We start from the raw sequence: 17,625 nt of genomic DNA, 5'->3' as shown, positions 1-17,625 counted from the left end.
TATGGATGTCCCTTGGCACCTGTATAGAGCTGTCAGCCCAACGGGTGATCCCTTGACAGCTGTGTGACCAATGTTGATTTGCCCCTAACTTGCATCCATTGCTTGATTTAAAAGTTTCTAGATCTAGTCTGACACCTGTGGATGTTGGATGGGAAAATTGTGCATTATGGGTTACAGTTAACACAATCAAAAGTTATTCGATGTACATCTGAAATCTAAATTAAAAACAACACGTTGGAAAATTCTGAACCTAACCCTAGACAGCAGGAAAATCTACATGCAGCAAACCTCACCATTAGATTTTCAACAAGTACTCAAAAATACCTACCATGGTAGAAGGAGGTGGGGAATGCATAGATTAAATGGTAGTCAATGCATTGATGTATGAACTCCGCATTAAGAGTTTGAACAAAATGCTACAAAAGTATTTATTTTATTTTAATCAAATGGAAATGGTCGACAGTACTAAGATTTTGCATAAATTAATTTTGCTGCATGTGGCAAATAAACAGAATTTAGGAATTCTACATTCCTTTACCGATTAATTTTTTTACATTGTTGGGGTACATGGGATAGGGATGACGATGAACTGCTTACTCCATCTAGGTAATAAACTATAAACATGTCTAGAGGGAAACAAATCAGAAAAAGTTAACAAATTCCTCTGAGGCACCCACTCCCATCAACGTGCATTAGTGTGTACTTGATCAAACTGTAAAATAAAAGAAATACTCCTTGCTTGAAGTCTGTGAAAAAGTACCTAATATTAGGTAAGAAACAACATAAGAAATACAGCTGATAACGTTGAGATTAACACAACCTCTATCATTACGAGAATAGGTAGAATGACGTTAGTGATTTAAGGCAGAATCAGTGCAATGACACAAATTCAGCATCTAGCTTACAGCTAAGCGTTTCTAAGGGCAATAAGAAAAATTGAAGGCAGCCGAGGAATTTTAAATTCTCCCAAAATATTTCAGCAAATCAGTTCTTTAACGGACTACAATTTCAAAATCATAAATTTGGACTGTATGGAAAGTGCTCTTGATTGTCTATCTTACACAAAAACATTTAGGTACAAAGGTTTGCTTTGTAAGAACAAGACATACATAGTTTTTATTATAAAGAGTGAATATTAATACTTCTATTTTAACCGAATCACTTTTACCGAGAAAATTCACTGTTTCATTTTCCTATTGCGTAGTAGACCAATCGCATTCCAAGCAGCAGCCTTACATTTCTTTAACTTACACTGGCTAAACTTGAAGTGAAATTCCTTTGATTCAGAACAGCGAAACAAATATGTTAACATTTAAAATATAAAAATGTGTGGTCTCCATGAAAGTTTCCGGAGACAGTAAATACTGATGAATAGCGGATGCTGGTAGTTTTGAAGATTCATGTTCTGCCCCCGGGCCCTGCCTTCGGATCATCAGAGGCCATGATTCTTCGATGAATATTGGAAACGAAAGTGAACCATGACGTAATGTTGTCCTGTAGTTTATAAAAAGAACACACAACAGGCATCACGTTCTAGACTGCAGAGGGAGTCTGGGGGCCAGCTCATTAAAGTGACTCATTCCAGGTCGTTTACTTTGCTTCTTGATGTATTCCAATGTTCTCACCTGGAATAAAAATAAAACACATTTACTTTTCATAAAAAGAATGGGTTTGCCGCGTGATAAGGAAAACAAATAACTGTTAGCCGATTTCCCCTTTTCGCAAAGTTTCAATATAAATGGTATGCAATAGGAACCCAACTAACTATACATGGAATTCACTTCCTAACGAAGAAACCGGTGGACTCTCGCAAGTAAACACCGACGTGTAGCCTCTTACCAATCCAGTCAACGTGATTAAATCAGAATGCTTTTATTTTTAAATCGGGGAAGGGAGGAGTTAGAAGGAGCTGTGATCCATTCCGCTTCCTGTTAGTCGGTCAAAATCAAAAGGAATGAATCACTTGTACCTGCAACCAGGATTCAATGGGTTCTATCCGTCAGTACTCGTAGGAGTACTTAGAAAACCCTCATTCACATAGGCAGGTCATGCGGCGGTTTATCTTGATTCCCCGCCTTTGTTTGATACGTGACAGAATCATCATCGGGTCTCTTTCTGTATGCTTCCTCCACCTACAATACGTATTGGACAAAGATAGTGCGGTGGATTCATAATCAATCCGTCGCTGCACACATCACTTTTTTTTATACAGTCTTCCCATACACCAAACGGAATAAAAAATGTATTTACAGGCAGTATGAGGATCACTTTTTAGAAACCACACCTCACTTGAGCACCCCTCACTTGCCATCAATTTCTGATCACTTCTGTGAAAACCAGTGGTTCCCTCCAGGTGGAGGAAGCATACAGAGAGAGACCCGATGATGCGGTCACGTATCTAACAAAGGCGGAGAATCAAGATAAACCGCTGCATGACCTGCCTACGTGAATGAGGGTTTTTTTAAGTACTCCTACGAGTACTGACGGATAGAACCCATTGAACCCTGGTTGCAGGTACAAGTGATCCATTCTTTTTGATTTTGACTAAACCAGAATGCTATCTTAATTGATATCAGATTGGTAAATCATCATTACAAGTGTAAACGCCATCGGAGAGTTCTCCACTTACCACCATTATGCTGTAGTACAGCTATGGCAATTCCTCCAGCAGAGACTCTCCTATTGGAAACTTCGCTTATGGATAAAATGAGATTGCCTTTCCCCTTCAGAGGATAGTATGTTATCAAACCTTCTCTAAATCAGGCCCTATATCCTTCGAAGAATGGTATCTCCAGAAACATTTACTCAGCTTATTTACCTAGAAGCAAGACAGATAACAAATAGCTGCACCAGCATTTCATGGTAACACTGGTGCTCATTTTCTCCCTTCTCCTAGTGTTAAATTATCCAACACACATACTGTGACTTTGCCTTAAAGTAACTGGCTTTGGTACAATCATCGTCTCTTCAAATCAGTCACCAACTGCAGATGCAAAGGTGAGGGATGCCTCAAGTAAAGGGGGCGTCTAAAGCAAGGGCAGAAACGACACTCGCAAGGGACAGAGCATGTTATGAACAGATGTCAAATCACCTGAAGCAATGGGAAAGGAACGGGATAAGGGTTATCAATGGGGCTCTCATTCAAAGTTGTAACTATTCACTGTGCAAGAGATGTTCTGGTACGTGGCCAGCGGCAAGAACAACCAATTTAATGTATAAGAAGATATGGTCAATGTTGCAAGAGAACAAGCTTCAGAGACTGTACAATTCAAGTGAGCAGTTTATTCAGGTGCAACACTGAGTTGCTCCTGTAGGTCAGGCACCAATCCAGCTTCTGACAAAGCTAGCATTCAAGTTAAAGACTACATGAAGCCCTCAGACCTAGTGTGCGTTGTGTTGCATTTAAAGATACAACAGCTAGACCCATCTGTACATGCGACGATCATGCACCGTGTTCATACAGCAGACATTTTTTATGCATTTGGGCCCAATGTTTTGGAACTTCCCAACTCTCACATTTCAGTCTTTTCAAGTCACTTTCACTTCTAAGTGGCTGCTCTTTGTTTTTAATAATACCTCAGTTCCTTATTTTTTTATTTATGCTAATTCAACAGCAATACATTTCAGAGCGTTGTGCAATCAATTTAGAGATTTCCAGTGGCAACATACGTACACAAAACCATATTAAAACTGTATTACAGAACCCCATTCGTTCTGCCACGGTTTTAGAAGTGAGCCGTGGATGAGAGTACCACATGCAGTGGACAGGTTTAAGAGAGCTTCAAGAGAAGATGCTTGGTTCAAAAACTGCAGTGCACCATTAACTGAAGTTTTGCGGTCTCTGTGCTGCAACTGGGTCTGAAACCTGACTGGAGCCCATCCGCAGAATGTGGCTTTTAATTAAGTTTTTTTTAACTGCTTCTCAACACACCTTTCAAGGACTTTAAAAATAAAAGGGAGCTTGAAAGCACGGTGGAAGTTTCCTTTGTGGCATTTGATTTCTTCAGCAGAGGCATGGCCAATTATCTGAACTCAGAAACTACACTTTGTATCAGGGGATGTTGATTACCTTAGTTTGGAAAGGGGTGGCGGATGATTTTACATCTTTAATTTTTTTTTGCTGAGATGTGGGAGAATGTCGTAAGATCTAGGAGACTTATTTTTGGTTGTGTAGCATGTTAGAGTCAATCTTTTTACTTTCTTGTTAATGAAGAATTTGTCACAGTTCTTTTTGAAGTTTGTGATATCATAGCGGACTTGTGGTCTTCTTTCAGATGCTAAAGTCATTTTGGGCCTAAATCTTGCCACGTTAATCTTAGCCTCAAAAATGTGTCGTAATCCAGGTGTTCTTTTTTGAAGCTTCAAGGTTTTGCTTTGAGGGTTGTTTACTCAATAAGTGTTTAGAGTATCTAAAACTTGTTCGCAAGTTTGTCGGCGATGTCCATCAATACTACTTCTTTGGTTAGCTTATTGAAAGTGCATTAAGGAGACATTTTCTATGACATAACCCATGCTCTTAACTGCGAGCCCCCATCACCTTCCAAATCCTCCCAGAGTCGAGGACCTCTTTTTTAAAAACATTTTGGGAGAGTTTGTGCTTAAGCCTTCATAACAGTTTTCCATAAAAGTTGCCGAGCCAAACGTGTACTTTTCCCCATTGGTTGGTATTTAGAAAGAACCTCATGCTTCACAATTGACCCTGGTGGGGCCCTAGATAATAGATAACATATGGCAAATTTTGTGTTTTTCCAAAACATTGGGTAAATGTGCTGGGCAAGAAATTGTGCGTAGTTTTGTTCTAAAAACAGCATCAACAAAAGGTTTGTTGTGCCCATTTACAGCTTTCAGAAAGAAAGGGAAGAAAAAAAACATTTACCCACCACCATTGTGCGCAATATCTCCAATTTCTTTTGGTGCCTGCCTACTTGAAATTTGTGAGCAGAGCAGGTGGGAAACCCAAGAGTAAGCAAGAACAGTTCTACATTCTGAAAACTAGACACAATTTTGAATACAGCAAAAAGCCATTTTGTTGAATGCTCAATGCCTCCCCTCCAAAAAAATAACTACTAAAATCAGAAAACAGTGAATGTAATTTGGGAACAGAGAAATTGGCGATTAGGTTTTCATCGGTTACCTTTTGCCCTGAAGGCTGATCTTCGTACGTTATATATGGCTACATCGGCTTGACCAGTGGTTCTTAACCTGTGGTTATGGACCCCTGGGGGCCTGTGAATCCTACTTAGGTGGTCCGCAAATACTTAGAAAAGTAACAGATTAATAATGTACATATACATAAAGAAGGAAAATAGAAGATTAAATATTATAAAACAGTCTGTAAGTGTGAAGGAATTTGAATTTGAAGGCTAAAAATGCACTCCGTATCCTCAGATCGATTTGTGGGAGCAGGACACGTGCATCAAACAGAATACAGTGTGGGAGATGAGTGGCTTCAAGTAAATTTAGAAAAACTCCAGCCTTCCCATTCAAATTTCCATTTTTTTAAAAATTTGTTTGTGCATTAAATAAAATAAAATATGTAATCATTTGTGTGTTTGATGAATGCTGGTTTCTGTATTTGTGTACTGTTTTAATTTTTTTCATGGAAAATGCTTATGCCAGGGTCCCGGGTTCCAGTAATGACTCAGTGGGTGTCACCGGATTCCAATAAGGATTCGGGGGGAGGATTGGAGGGAGGGGGGTCTCTGGGTTCCAGTAATGATTCAGTGGGGGTCCAGAGTAGTCAAACGGTCAAGAACAACTGGGATACACTTCAGATTACATACATCTAAAGCATTTGAGTTTTTAAAAAACACTGATATCCAGAACCAAAAATGAGCAGTGAGATTACAGTTATGTTTTATTGTGTTGGTGGTACATGCTTCAGTCGAAAATAAAAACATCCTATCAATAGAAAATAGATAAGAAACATTGCTGTGATTTTTTTTAATATACTTGAGAATCTGAGTTCAAGGATATTGCTCATTTGTACCAGCATCGATCATGAGAGGCGAGGAACATTTTCAAAAATTAGCTTTTTTGGATACCTTAAATAAGAAGCCAGACATTTGGTTGAAATCAATAGATAATAGGACATGTCCTACCATACTCCGTTCCCACTCCCCCACATGCAATTGGGTCTATTTTATGAGACAGGAAGGGCCCAAAACAGCTGGTATTCCAAGGGATGCTGGCAAGAGGTAGACCTCTGTGATGGCAAAAGTCAGTTGTGATCGTTGCCCAGGATCGGTGAGCACCCAGGAAACTCTCTGAAACCTGACAGTTTTGACAAACTAGAGTGTCTGGGGAATCCAAGGTAATGTGGCTTGCATAGATCCCACCACTTTTTCTTACTGAGAATGCACAGCAAACATTCATTAAAACGTGATGAAAAACTCTGAAATTGATGGAAACAGCAAACTTCCAGAAAGACCACATTTCTACAAATACAAAGGTTACTGTACTGGACAGAGAAACTGCAATCATGACTAGCGTGATCCAATAGACCCAAAATGGTGCCAGAAACAAATCAATGTTGGGTGGCTGCAGTGTGCATGGTCACCCTGGGATCTTCTGCAACACCTGACATTTTTGAAAGCTAGAAACAAAGTGGAATCCAAGGTGGTATTATGGTCATTGATCATACTACTTTTTCCAATCAAGAGTGTTGTGGAAACGTCAAAGTATGCCTGAAAAAACACAGTTTACTTTTGGTTCAGAGCCAGAAAACATCAGAATTTTTGGCAAATGGATATTCACTCACTGAAGGTTCAGAAGCCTTCAATGGATAAAGCACTAACTATCTCATCTCCTCTCAAGGCTAAGGGCTTGACACCAGACAGCCAAAAATAGTGTTTCGCCTACCAATGTGAGCCATATCAGACCGTTACCAGACTATCACCTCCCCCCATCGGAGTGACATGGCCTACCACCCAGTCTGTGCCAAAGAAAGTTCACAGTATTTCAGATATAGAGAAAGAAGTACTGCTAGAAAGGGAAGGCTGTCATCTTTTCATTCCTATACCCCTCAACAGGATTCCTGCTGGATAACTCCAATGGTCACATACTCTTGAGTTCCAACAGATCTGCATATCAACGTTTAAGAAATTCGTCTTCACCATTCTGGGGCTACAAAAATTGCATTTGCCCTGCCCAATCACATGTTCTAAATGACTGGTAGCAGAGGGAAAATATAGAGGAGTTCCAATCCCCATTTGATTTGGAAGGCACCTTTAATGTGTAATTTTCAAGGAAACTGTAGTGAACTGAAGTTTTCTATTAAAGGCAGTCGCAAACAGATCTAACTCCAGTCACATTGGAGTCCTGCAGATAATTCTGAGAACATTAGGATTCAGTTTCCAAACGTATTTTTTGCAGCACTATATTCACATCCAAAGCCAAATACAATGTTCTTATTGATTCTTCGTATAGGCAAGCCAAGATGGTAGAAGGGTAAGGAATGCTTTCATCGAGTGCTGGAGACTAATTAAAATCAAAACCCCTCTACTGTAGCCATTACCAGGAGAGACTGCAGAATCTACCATGGGGCTTCTGAGGACCTTGGCCACTGCACAGGGTGACCCTTGCTTTAACATGTTGAGTGGAGGCTTCCTGCATTGAGATTTGCTCTGTAATGGTAAACGTGCCTCACTTGATGGCCACTGGTAGGACCAACGTATTGGCTATAACCTCTTGAGTTGGTGCCCCAGATAGCTTCCAACTCCTGTGGGGAATGCAAGAAGAACAGATGATGGATGGAATGCAGAACAAATCAAACAGTCACCCCTGTCACAGATATAGGTTAAATGCATTGTTTTTTTGCTTGCCACGCCATTCCAGTTTGGACACAGACATTTGCAAATCAGTCTTTTCCTTTCTGCCCATGGGAACAGTCCACCCAAACTGCTAGGCCAGGTCCTCCCTGGACCGGAAACCGGCATCCTGGGACCGGTTTCGGGGTATCACCCCATATCAGCCGGGCTAGCTTGAATCCGGTGGCATAGTGAGCATGGGACCCACATCTGGACAAACTCTTCCCACTTAATTCATAAAGAGCAGATGATGGACAGGATGCTGAACAATTCAAACATTCACCCCGGTCACAGATCTGGGTTAAATCCATTGTTTGTTTGCTTGCCACACCATTCCAGTGTGGACCCAGCCATATGCAAATCAGTCTTGGCCCTGCTCCCCATGGGAACAGTCCAGCCCGAACTGCTAAACCAGGCCCTCCCTCCATGGGGAGCAGGGTCAAGCCTGATTTGCAAATGGTTGGCTCCAAACTGGAATGGCGTGGCAAGCAAAAAAACAATGGATTCAACCCAGATCGGTCACTGGGGGGTGAATGTGTGACAATGTATAGCATCCATCTTTCACTTTTTTTGTTTTGCTGTAACTCCTGTGGGGAACCAGTATTGTACCTTGCAATGGCATTAAGGGACAACCATTAATAGGTGGGGACTGTACCAGGGTGTTGGTGGTGCTATCAGTGACTGACCTCTCAATCAATTTTGGATGACTGTTTGTGCCCCAGAAATTGATGTCTTCTCAGGCTGGAATTTGGATGGGTGAGTGACCACAGCGTTGTACTTTCTGCTGCCACCTCCGTGGGCTCTATTGTGTAATCCCTGTCAAAAGCTTGACCCTGATGGATTCCCTGGAGTTTGCCATATACTGCAGTGGGATACCTCAATCAACCAACATTAAAATATACTGCGGACACATGAAACATGGCCTGAATGGCTGCAGCCGTGTTGGAAGGATAGATTGCTACAGCACAAACAAGTTGCTGCAAGAAATGTGCTCTCTTCCTCAAAGTATACGCAATGGCAATAAGAAGTGAACTAAACTCACCACCTCAAAGCATCTGATACTAACCTCATCTTGTGTCTACAGCTGCCCTTCTAATCTACTGACCAACAAAGTTTTACTATACCATTAATATATACCTAGAGGCAGCCTGAACTGTTGAGATTTGTGGACGTGACTGCTTAACTCCTTTCTGGATTTGTTTGTCACTAATAACAGGTGAGCTATAATTCAAAATTTAGACTTTGTCCCTTCCTAGTAACTAGGCAGTACATGTAGTTACAGCCCTTTTCTCAGGGACTCTCTTGGTCGTACCTAGGGGCTGCTTTTGCATCAAGATGTTTGTATGAGTGGTACGGTGAAGAGGGAAAGGGGAAAAAGTGTCAGGAATATAAGAAAAGGAAGGGCATAACAATGTTGTATAATCGGATTGTCCAGGAAATATTTCCTTCCATTTTTTAAAGAATACCTGCAACTCTTTCACGTCCCTAGGTACTGGGAGATTATGAATTCTAGAGAAAAGTTGGTGGGATTGAGGAGGAAGAAACTGGTTGTCCTGAAGAACCACAATTACTTCTGTATTATCCAAACAGGTGGTGTTGCTGGTGAAGGAGCTTTAAAAGCTAGAGGGCTGTAGAAGTCCCAAAATGTTATATGGTTGTATCTACTGTGAGTAGAGAAGACGCCCCTAAATAGCAAGCAGTTGCTATACTGTGCTTGAAATTTTGAAAGGATGCATCTGCCTTCCCCCAAAAAATCAGTTCACTATCAAAGGAACATTTATTAACTTAGGTTGGACATGATCCTAGAAACCAAAGGAGTGAATCCAATCATGTCTATGGATTAAAATGTGTCTAACAGAATTCCAACCCTGAGATAGCTCTGGCCATTCCTCAAACCTATACCATTCTATCAACCAACCACCATACTTGGGTAGGAGGGGGTTTAGCTCTAATACATAGAAAAACTCTTACCATATCTGTCTGGAGCGTCTAGCCCCTCCAAAATTCTGAAGTACTTATTTTGGTCTCTGTCAATCATAACTGTTCAATTAGAATACTTCTACTTTATAGACCACCAGGCCCACCAACAAAATTTTTACTTTCACTACAAAAAGTAATTGCTACTGCATACACTAACAATCTAATTGTATTGGGATATTTTAATAGTCATGAAGACAACACTGCCAACATCAATGCACTGAAACTCATGAATATTTTTTCTAAATTTCAGATTCATGAACATGCACACAACAGGCAGGCATTATAATGGACCACATCTAACAATATCCACATCGATTCTATTATGGAACTCCCCTGAACAGACCAGAAGGTAGTCTTTTTTCGATTGTTTGTGGAGGACTTAAAACCCATCATTGTACCATCAACCCCAAAAACGACTTATAGGGCATGGTCTAAATTAGATATTAATAAGCTAAATAACTCTTTAGAAACCTTGCAACCTGTTTTACAGGTTGATAACAATATTGATTCTTCTATATATTCAACAAATGGATCACAAGTGCTTTAGACGAGGGTCTACCTCAGAAAGCAAGTACACACCACAAGGCAAATCCCTCTGCCCCATGGTACTCATTGGACTTCGTACTAACTAAAAGAAAGGGTAAAAACTACAAAAATCTCGGAGGCTCAGCTACTCGCACACAAACGCTGGCCAATAAATCAGAATTGACCTATAAAGCACTATTACTATCTGCTTGGGCAGACAATTGTCAAAATAAAATGTTATCAGTCATAACGGCAGCAAACAAACTCTTCTCAATATATAAAACCTTGGCTAGTGTTGAATGCTATGTGCCTACTCCATCCTCAAGAAGTATGCTTGGATCTAGATGACTTCTTCCCAGTGCTTAATTTATAAAATATTAAGTGCCCGGGCTCGGACCATGAGGCTACTGCAGCTTGCACCACCGATCGCTCTTGTCACCGCTGCCAAAACAACTACTAACAATCTCTCTCAAAATGTAAATGCAACAGTTCATATTATTCCAGGTCCCCAAAGCTAAAGGAATGGCTGGGGAAGCAGGTTTTTAGCAATTTTAATGTATATTGTATTCCCAAACAACCGTTGAATTTTGTTTCATATGACGGTACAAGCAACACAGTAACCTTTGAGGCACATGGAAAGATGGGGATAGTCTGCAAGGAGACTTTAGAGGAGATATGAGGTTCTTTGGACGCACCACATATTGTAGTTCACTGAGCCTGGATCACCCAAGATGATGACAGCATGCGGCTGATGGCAGAAGGGGCTGATGTGGGGTGTACTGGCACAGGGAAGATGAAATGATTCCTGGGGCCACACTCACACAGAAAAATGTGGAGGATATGGCAGTCTTACCAGCTGTACTGACCCACCTCCACAAGAGCCACACACGAGGAGTGAAGGACTGGGAATCATGGGGGCGCTTGCACCCAGATGGTGTCTCACGTATACAACTGCAGGAATACAGAGAATCACCAAAGGAGACCAAATGTGCCCTACGAGCTGCAGCAGGGCAAGCAGCTTGCAGGGTTTATAATTGATAACTGATAAAACACCACCCAAGGGAGAGTTTTGTTTTCCCTTAAATCTTCTCTCTTCCCGCATGCTACTCCCTCCCACCTATCCACTACCCCCACCTCCCCCCTTTGACTTTTCTTCTCCTTCTCCCCTACCCTTTCTCCCCTTCCCCTCACCCCATCCCTCCACACCTTCACCCCTCCGCTCGCTCCAAACCTGCTCCCTATAAACACTGACCATGTAGTTGACCTCTTGCTGCTGAAAAAAATGTGTATACTCATTATATCGTAGTCTGCAATCAATTCCCTCCTTTACTTTACGATGTGCATTTCTTCTGATACTTTTTAACTGTATTATCTTCATACTTTTGTGAAGCGCGCCGATACCCATGGGTGCAGCCAGCGCTATATAAAACCTTTCTAAATAAATAAATAAATAAATAAACAATACAACTCGGAACTCCACGGATTTGTCTTTACTTTCACTGCTTTGAAGGTCTGAAGCGTCAACTAGTATAAATGATTCCTATACAACTATGCATGTTACCATGATACATACCCCTGCTAAGATCCACTAAGGGCATGGTAAGCCACTTGATGTGCCCTTTTGACCATTTTCAAGGTCAATGGGTGTCCTGGATCCTTGGACACATTTACATTCCCGTTTTGGGATTATTCAGCTCTTTGTTCACTGCACTTTGCTAATAGTTTTACTGAGAACCTGGAGCCTGCTAGCCCTATGCAGCAGAGTTTCAGTTCAGGGCAAGAGGCATCACTACAATATCATCCTCTTTCACTGAAACTGTAAGCGAGTTTTGCATTCAGAAAGGTCGGTATCAAGATTGTGGCTTCAAAAATCAGTGTGCATATGGAAACCTCTACAATGAATTTTCTCCCATACAGTGCTGTTCCCAACACTCCTGTTCTTAGATTTACACTGTGATGGTGTAAAAGGAATGGCTCGTACAGAAAAACAAGGGCCATACCATGAACATCTTCAGCAACCAAGCATGGGCCCCATATGTGGTTCATTCCCAAGTTATGCTGCATCTACACTGACTACAGCACATAGATTCAATCAGGAAATCGAATAGAGAAGTGGTTCGCAACCTTTTGACTTCTGTGGACCCCCACTTAATCATTAGTGGACCATTGGTGCCCTCAATGAGGAAACCAAGGACCCAGGTGTAAGCATTTTTGATGATTTGAACTGCAAAACAATACACAAAAAATAATAAAATAAGCACACAAATGAAATACTTTATTTAATTCACAAACAAGTTTAAAACAACATCTACATTATAATTTTAATGGGAAGTTTGGAGCTTTTCGAAATTCAATTGAGGTCACTCATCGTCCATACTATATTCTGTTCAATGCACTAGCACTGCTGCCACAAATCTATCTGCGGATACTAACGAACAAGTTACTTACCTTCGGTAATGATATATCTGTAAGAAACATAGGTTAGTTATAGATTCCTTACCTTAAAATTACCCCCAGGCGTCAGATTGGATCAGGAAAGTTTTTCCGGCAGCAGTACCCCTGCGCGTCGGAAGGTGGTGTCGGTCGGCTCCGCATTCGTCGTCGTGGTCGCCGGGATGACGTTGCAGTAGCTACTTAGATGCCGCCCTTGCGCGCTGACGTCAGTTCTTTACACAACGTTCCACGACACAAGCGCAGAGCCATGCAAGACACTGACCACTAGTGCACAAAACTAGGGCCCTGAAAGGAAATCCTTAACTCTAGAAGTCAGTTTGCAGAACGGGGAGGATGGGTGGGGCAGTAAGGAATCTATAACTAACCTAGGTTTCTTACAGATATATAGTTAGCGAAGGTAAGTAACTTGTTCATCTGAAAGAAACAGTTAGTTATAGATTCCTTACCTTAAAATAGATACCCCAGCACTACGAGCCCCGGAGGTGGGTCTGCGAACCAAGTTCACACCAGAAAGTACTGGAGAACAGAACTGCCAAAGAAGCCGTCTCTCCTGACTTGGCTGTCTAGCCAGTAGTGTTTGGTGCACGTGTGCAGCAATGCCCACGTAGCTGCCTGACAGATGTCATTTAAGGGGACTCCTTGTCCCAAAGCAGTGGCAGCTGCCGTCGCCCTGGTGGAATAGGAGCGCAGTCCCACTGGAGGCTCCTTCTTTGCCAAAGAATAGCAGGCTTTGATGCACAGAACGACCCACCTGGAGATGGTCTGTTTGTGCACGGCCCGACCTTTCTTAGCGCCCACATAACCAACAAAGAGCTGGTTGTCCACCCCGAATTGTTTGGTGCGATACAAGTAGAAGGAAAGCGCATGTTTTGGATCCAGACGATGGAGCCTCTCTTCCTCGTTCGAAGGATGCGGAGGCGTAAAGAAGGTGGGCAAAGTGATGGTCTGGCCAATGTGGAAAGAAGTAACCACCTTGGGAAGAAAGGAAGGTCTAGTTCTTAGGACAACCTTGTCCGGATGGACAGCCTGAAAGGGAGGCTTGGAAGAAAGAGCTTGTAGCTCACTCACGCTGCGTGCAGAGGTGATGGCCACCAGAAGAACAAGTTACTTACCTTCGGTAACGCTTTTTCTGGTGGATACAGTATCTGCCTGTGGATTCCTCACCTTGTGAATATCCCCTGCGCCAGCATTCCACGGAACTTTTCTTTCCCAGCACTCCACGTCGACGTGGGCGACGTCACAATGCGCTGGCTCCGCTCGCGACTCCGATCGACGTCACCGGAGCCATAAGAAGACCACGTCGGCGTGATGACGTCAGTTCCGCCCCTTTTTTCCGTGCCTTCGAGGCACATGGACGGACTGACAGCAATATACACACACAGTATACAATATGCAAAGCAACACACACAGTGTGAAGAATAAATAAAAAGGCAAAAGAAAGACATAATGCCTCTGACAGTAATAACACATCTTGAAATACCATCATTAGACTAGTAGATTGAAACATTATTAACAGGACATTAGGTATAGAAGGATGGACAACGGGGAGGCGGGTGGGCCAGTGAGGAATCCACAGGCAGATACTGTATCCACCAGAAAAAGCGTTACCGAAGGTAAGTAACTTGTTCTTCTGATGGATACATCTGCCAGTGGATTCCGCACCTTGTGAATAGATTCCCACAGCAGTCCCCACTCCCGGAGGAGGGTGTCCACCTTCCTATACCAAAAAGTCCTGTAACACAGAGCGCGCAAAGTGGCCCTCCCTCTTCATCTCAGAGTCCAAGCAATAATGCTTTGCGAAAGTATGGAGGGAGGCCCAAGTCGCGGCTTTACAAATATCTGCCACGGGAACACCCCGGGCCAGAGCAGATGTTGAAGACTTAGCTCTAGTAGAGTGAGCACGAATACCCTCAGGAGGAGTCTTACCAGCCAGGGCGTAGCAGATCTTGATGGTCAGTATTATCCATCTCGACAGCGTGCGCTTGTGCACCGCTTTACCTTTAGAACGACCAACGTAGCCAATAAAAAGCTGGTCATCAAGACGAAAGTCCTTGGTCCTGTCCAGATAAAAACTCATAGCCCTCTTCGGGTCAAGGCGATGGAGTCTTTCCTCTTCTTTGGAAGGATGAGGGGGTGGATAGAAAACAGGGAGGGTAATAGACTGCCCCAAATGAAATGAAGTGACAACTTTTGGTAAGAAAGCAGCCCTGGTCCTGAGAACCATCCGTTCAACATCTAATGTAAGAAAAGGAGGTTTGGAACTTAGAGCTTGAAGCTCACTCACCCTCCTTGCCGAGGTTATGGCTACAAGAAAGACCGTCTTAAAGGACAACAGCCTCAAAGGACAACTATGTAGAGGCTCAAAAGGGGACCCCATTAGAAAGGTTAAAACAAGATTAAGGTCCCACTGAGGCATTACAAGGAGTTGGAGGAAACATGTTTGTAAGGCCCTTGATGAACCTCAGAACAACCGGAGATTTAAACAGTGAAGGTTGATCTGGGTGGCACAGAAATGCCGATAAGGCCGAAAGGTAGCCATTGACCGTGGCCACAGCAAAGCCCTGCTGAGCCAAGGAAAGAGCAAACTGGAGCACATTGGAAAGACGAGCCTTTAAAGGGTCAATGGATCTCTCTCCACACCATCTTACAAATTTTGACCACCTGTAGGAGTAAATGGACTTGGTGGAGTGTCGCCTGGCCGATAAAATAACGTCCACCACATCAGGTGGGAGAGAGAAGGCACTCAGGTTGCCCCGTTCAATCTCCAGGCATGAAGGTGTAAGCTCTGGAGGTAGGGGTGTTTAACCTGCCCCTCCGACTGCGAGAGGAGGTCTGCCCTCAAAGGGAGACGGAGCCGAGGTCACGAGGAGAGGTGGAGAATATCTGTGTACCACACCCTTCTTGGCCAATCCGGGGCGACCAATATGACTTGGGCCCGGTCTTGGCGAATCTTCCTCAGAATCCGAGGAATCAAGGGTATGGGAGGAAACGCATAAAGGAGTCGTGAGCCCCAACTCAACTGAAACGCGTCCCCCAACGCCCCCTGCATCGGATACTGGAGACTGCAGAATGACGGGCAGTGCGCGTTCTCGAAAGTGGCAAACAGATCCACCCGAGGAGTTCCCCACATCCGAAAGACGTGACGAACTACCTCCGGATGGAGCCTCCACTCGTGGTCGGCGGAGAACTGCCGACTGAGACTGTCCGCACGTACGTTCAGCACCCCGGCCAGATGATTTGCCATCAGACAAATCTGATGGTCCTGAGCCCAGGACCATAGTCGTAAGGCCTCTCTGCATAGACAAAGAGACCCCACTCCTCCCTGCTTGTTCACATACCACATCGCGGTCGTGTTGTCTGTCAGGACTTGAATCGACTGACCGCGAATGGAAGGGAGGAAGGCCTTGAGCGCCAAACGAATCGCCCGCAATTCCAGAAGGTTGATGTGAAGCAACCTTTCCTCTGGAGACCAAAGACCTTTGATCTCCAGGTCCCCCAGATGCGCACCCCACCCTAAAGTGGATGCATCCGTTATCACTGTGGCCACCGATGGAGGTAGATGGAAGAGCTTTCCTTGGGACAGATTGCCCTCCACGCTCCACCAAGACAGATCCGCTGCAGCTTCTCTGGAGATCCTGATCGACTCCCCGAGATCCCCGTTGTGCTGATACCACTGCTTGCGGAGGCACCACTGGAGCGCCCTCATGTGCCAGCGTGCGTGGTTGACCAACAGAATGCAGGAAGCGAACAGACCGAGCAGGTGAAGGACCTTCAGAACTGGAACAACCGCTCCATTGTGGAATAAAGGGACCATCTCCTGAATGTCGAGAATCCTTTGAGGAGGAGGGAATGCTCGACACACAGTAGTGTCCAGTACCGCCCCTATGAACAGGTTGCGTTGAGAGGGCACCAGGTGAGATTTGGGCACATTGATCGAAAAACCCAAGTCGAATAACAGCTGAGATGTTACCTGCAGATGACGCTGCACCATCTCTGGGGACTCTGCCTTCAGAAGCCAGTCGTCCAGGTAGGGGAAAACTGGAATCCCCGACCTCCTGAGATGAGCAGCCACCACTGCCATCACCTTCGTGAAGACCCGAGGTGCGGAAGTAAGACCAAACGGGAGGACCACAAACTGGTAGTGTTGCGACCCAACCGTAAAACGGAGATACTTCCTGTGCGACTTCAGGATTGGGACATGAAAGTACGCGTCCTGCAAGTCGAGCGACACCATCCAGTCTCCTTGCTGCAGCGCTTGAAGAACCTGCGCAAGGGTCAGCATCTTGAATTTCTCCTGCTTCAGGTAAAAATTCAAGATTCTGAGGTCCAGGATTGGACGCAATCTGCCGTCCTTTTTGGGAATCAGGAAATACCGGGAGTAGCATCCCTGACCCCTTTCCTGCTCCGGAACCACCTCTATCGCACCCTTCTGAAGCAAGGCTAGAACTTCTTTCTGCAGGAGAAGCAGATGGTCTTCCGAGCAATAACCTTGGCAAGGAGGGTAAGGGGGAGGAAACTCTCGAAAGGGAAGGGCGTACCCAGTCTCTACGAGGTTCAAAACCCAAAGGTCTGTTGTAACAGATTTCCAACCCCGTAGAAAGTAGGACACCCGACCTCCCCACAGGTCTTACATGATCCGGGATGGGGGATCTAGGGCTGCTTCCCTGAAGCTTCATTGGGAGCAGAAGAGGAGGAGGAAGAAGAGGGGTTGCGCCCAGAACCTCTCCGACCCTTTTGTCTCCCTCTATAGGACTTATAGAGGGGATTCTGCTGCTGTTGTTGCTGCTGCTGCTGTTGGGGCTGCCGGTAAGGGCGAAAAGACGATCTTCCAAAACCCCTAAATTTTCGAAAAGACGAA

At 43.9% G+C, this 17,625-nt stretch overlaps 1 protein-coding gene across 2 annotated transcripts in view; it reads right to left on the bottom strand.

The window, feature by feature from the left end:
* Window positions 1-417: 417 nt before the first annotated feature.
* VPS35L (VPS35 endosomal protein sorting factor like) overlaps window positions 418-17,625 on the bottom strand; it is a 476,592-nt gene continuing 459,384 nt past the window's right edge. For both annotated transcript variants that reach the window (XM_085629064.1, XM_085629063.1), the window contains one exon: window positions 418-1,625. In XM_085629064.1, coding sequence (XP_085485190.1) covers window positions 1,527-1,625 — 99 coding nt within the window. In that variant the 3' untranslated portion in view covers window positions 418-1,526. The remainder of the gene's footprint in view (window positions 1,626-17,625) is intronic.

This window comes from Triturus cristatus, chromosome 10 (genome assembly GCF_964204655.1).
Source record: "Triturus cristatus chromosome 10, aTriCri1.1, whole genome shotgun sequence".
Lineage (NCBI taxonomy): Eukaryota > Metazoa > Chordata > Amphibia > Caudata > Salamandridae > Triturus > Triturus cristatus.
This window is presented reverse-complemented; position numbering and strand designations above follow the sequence as displayed.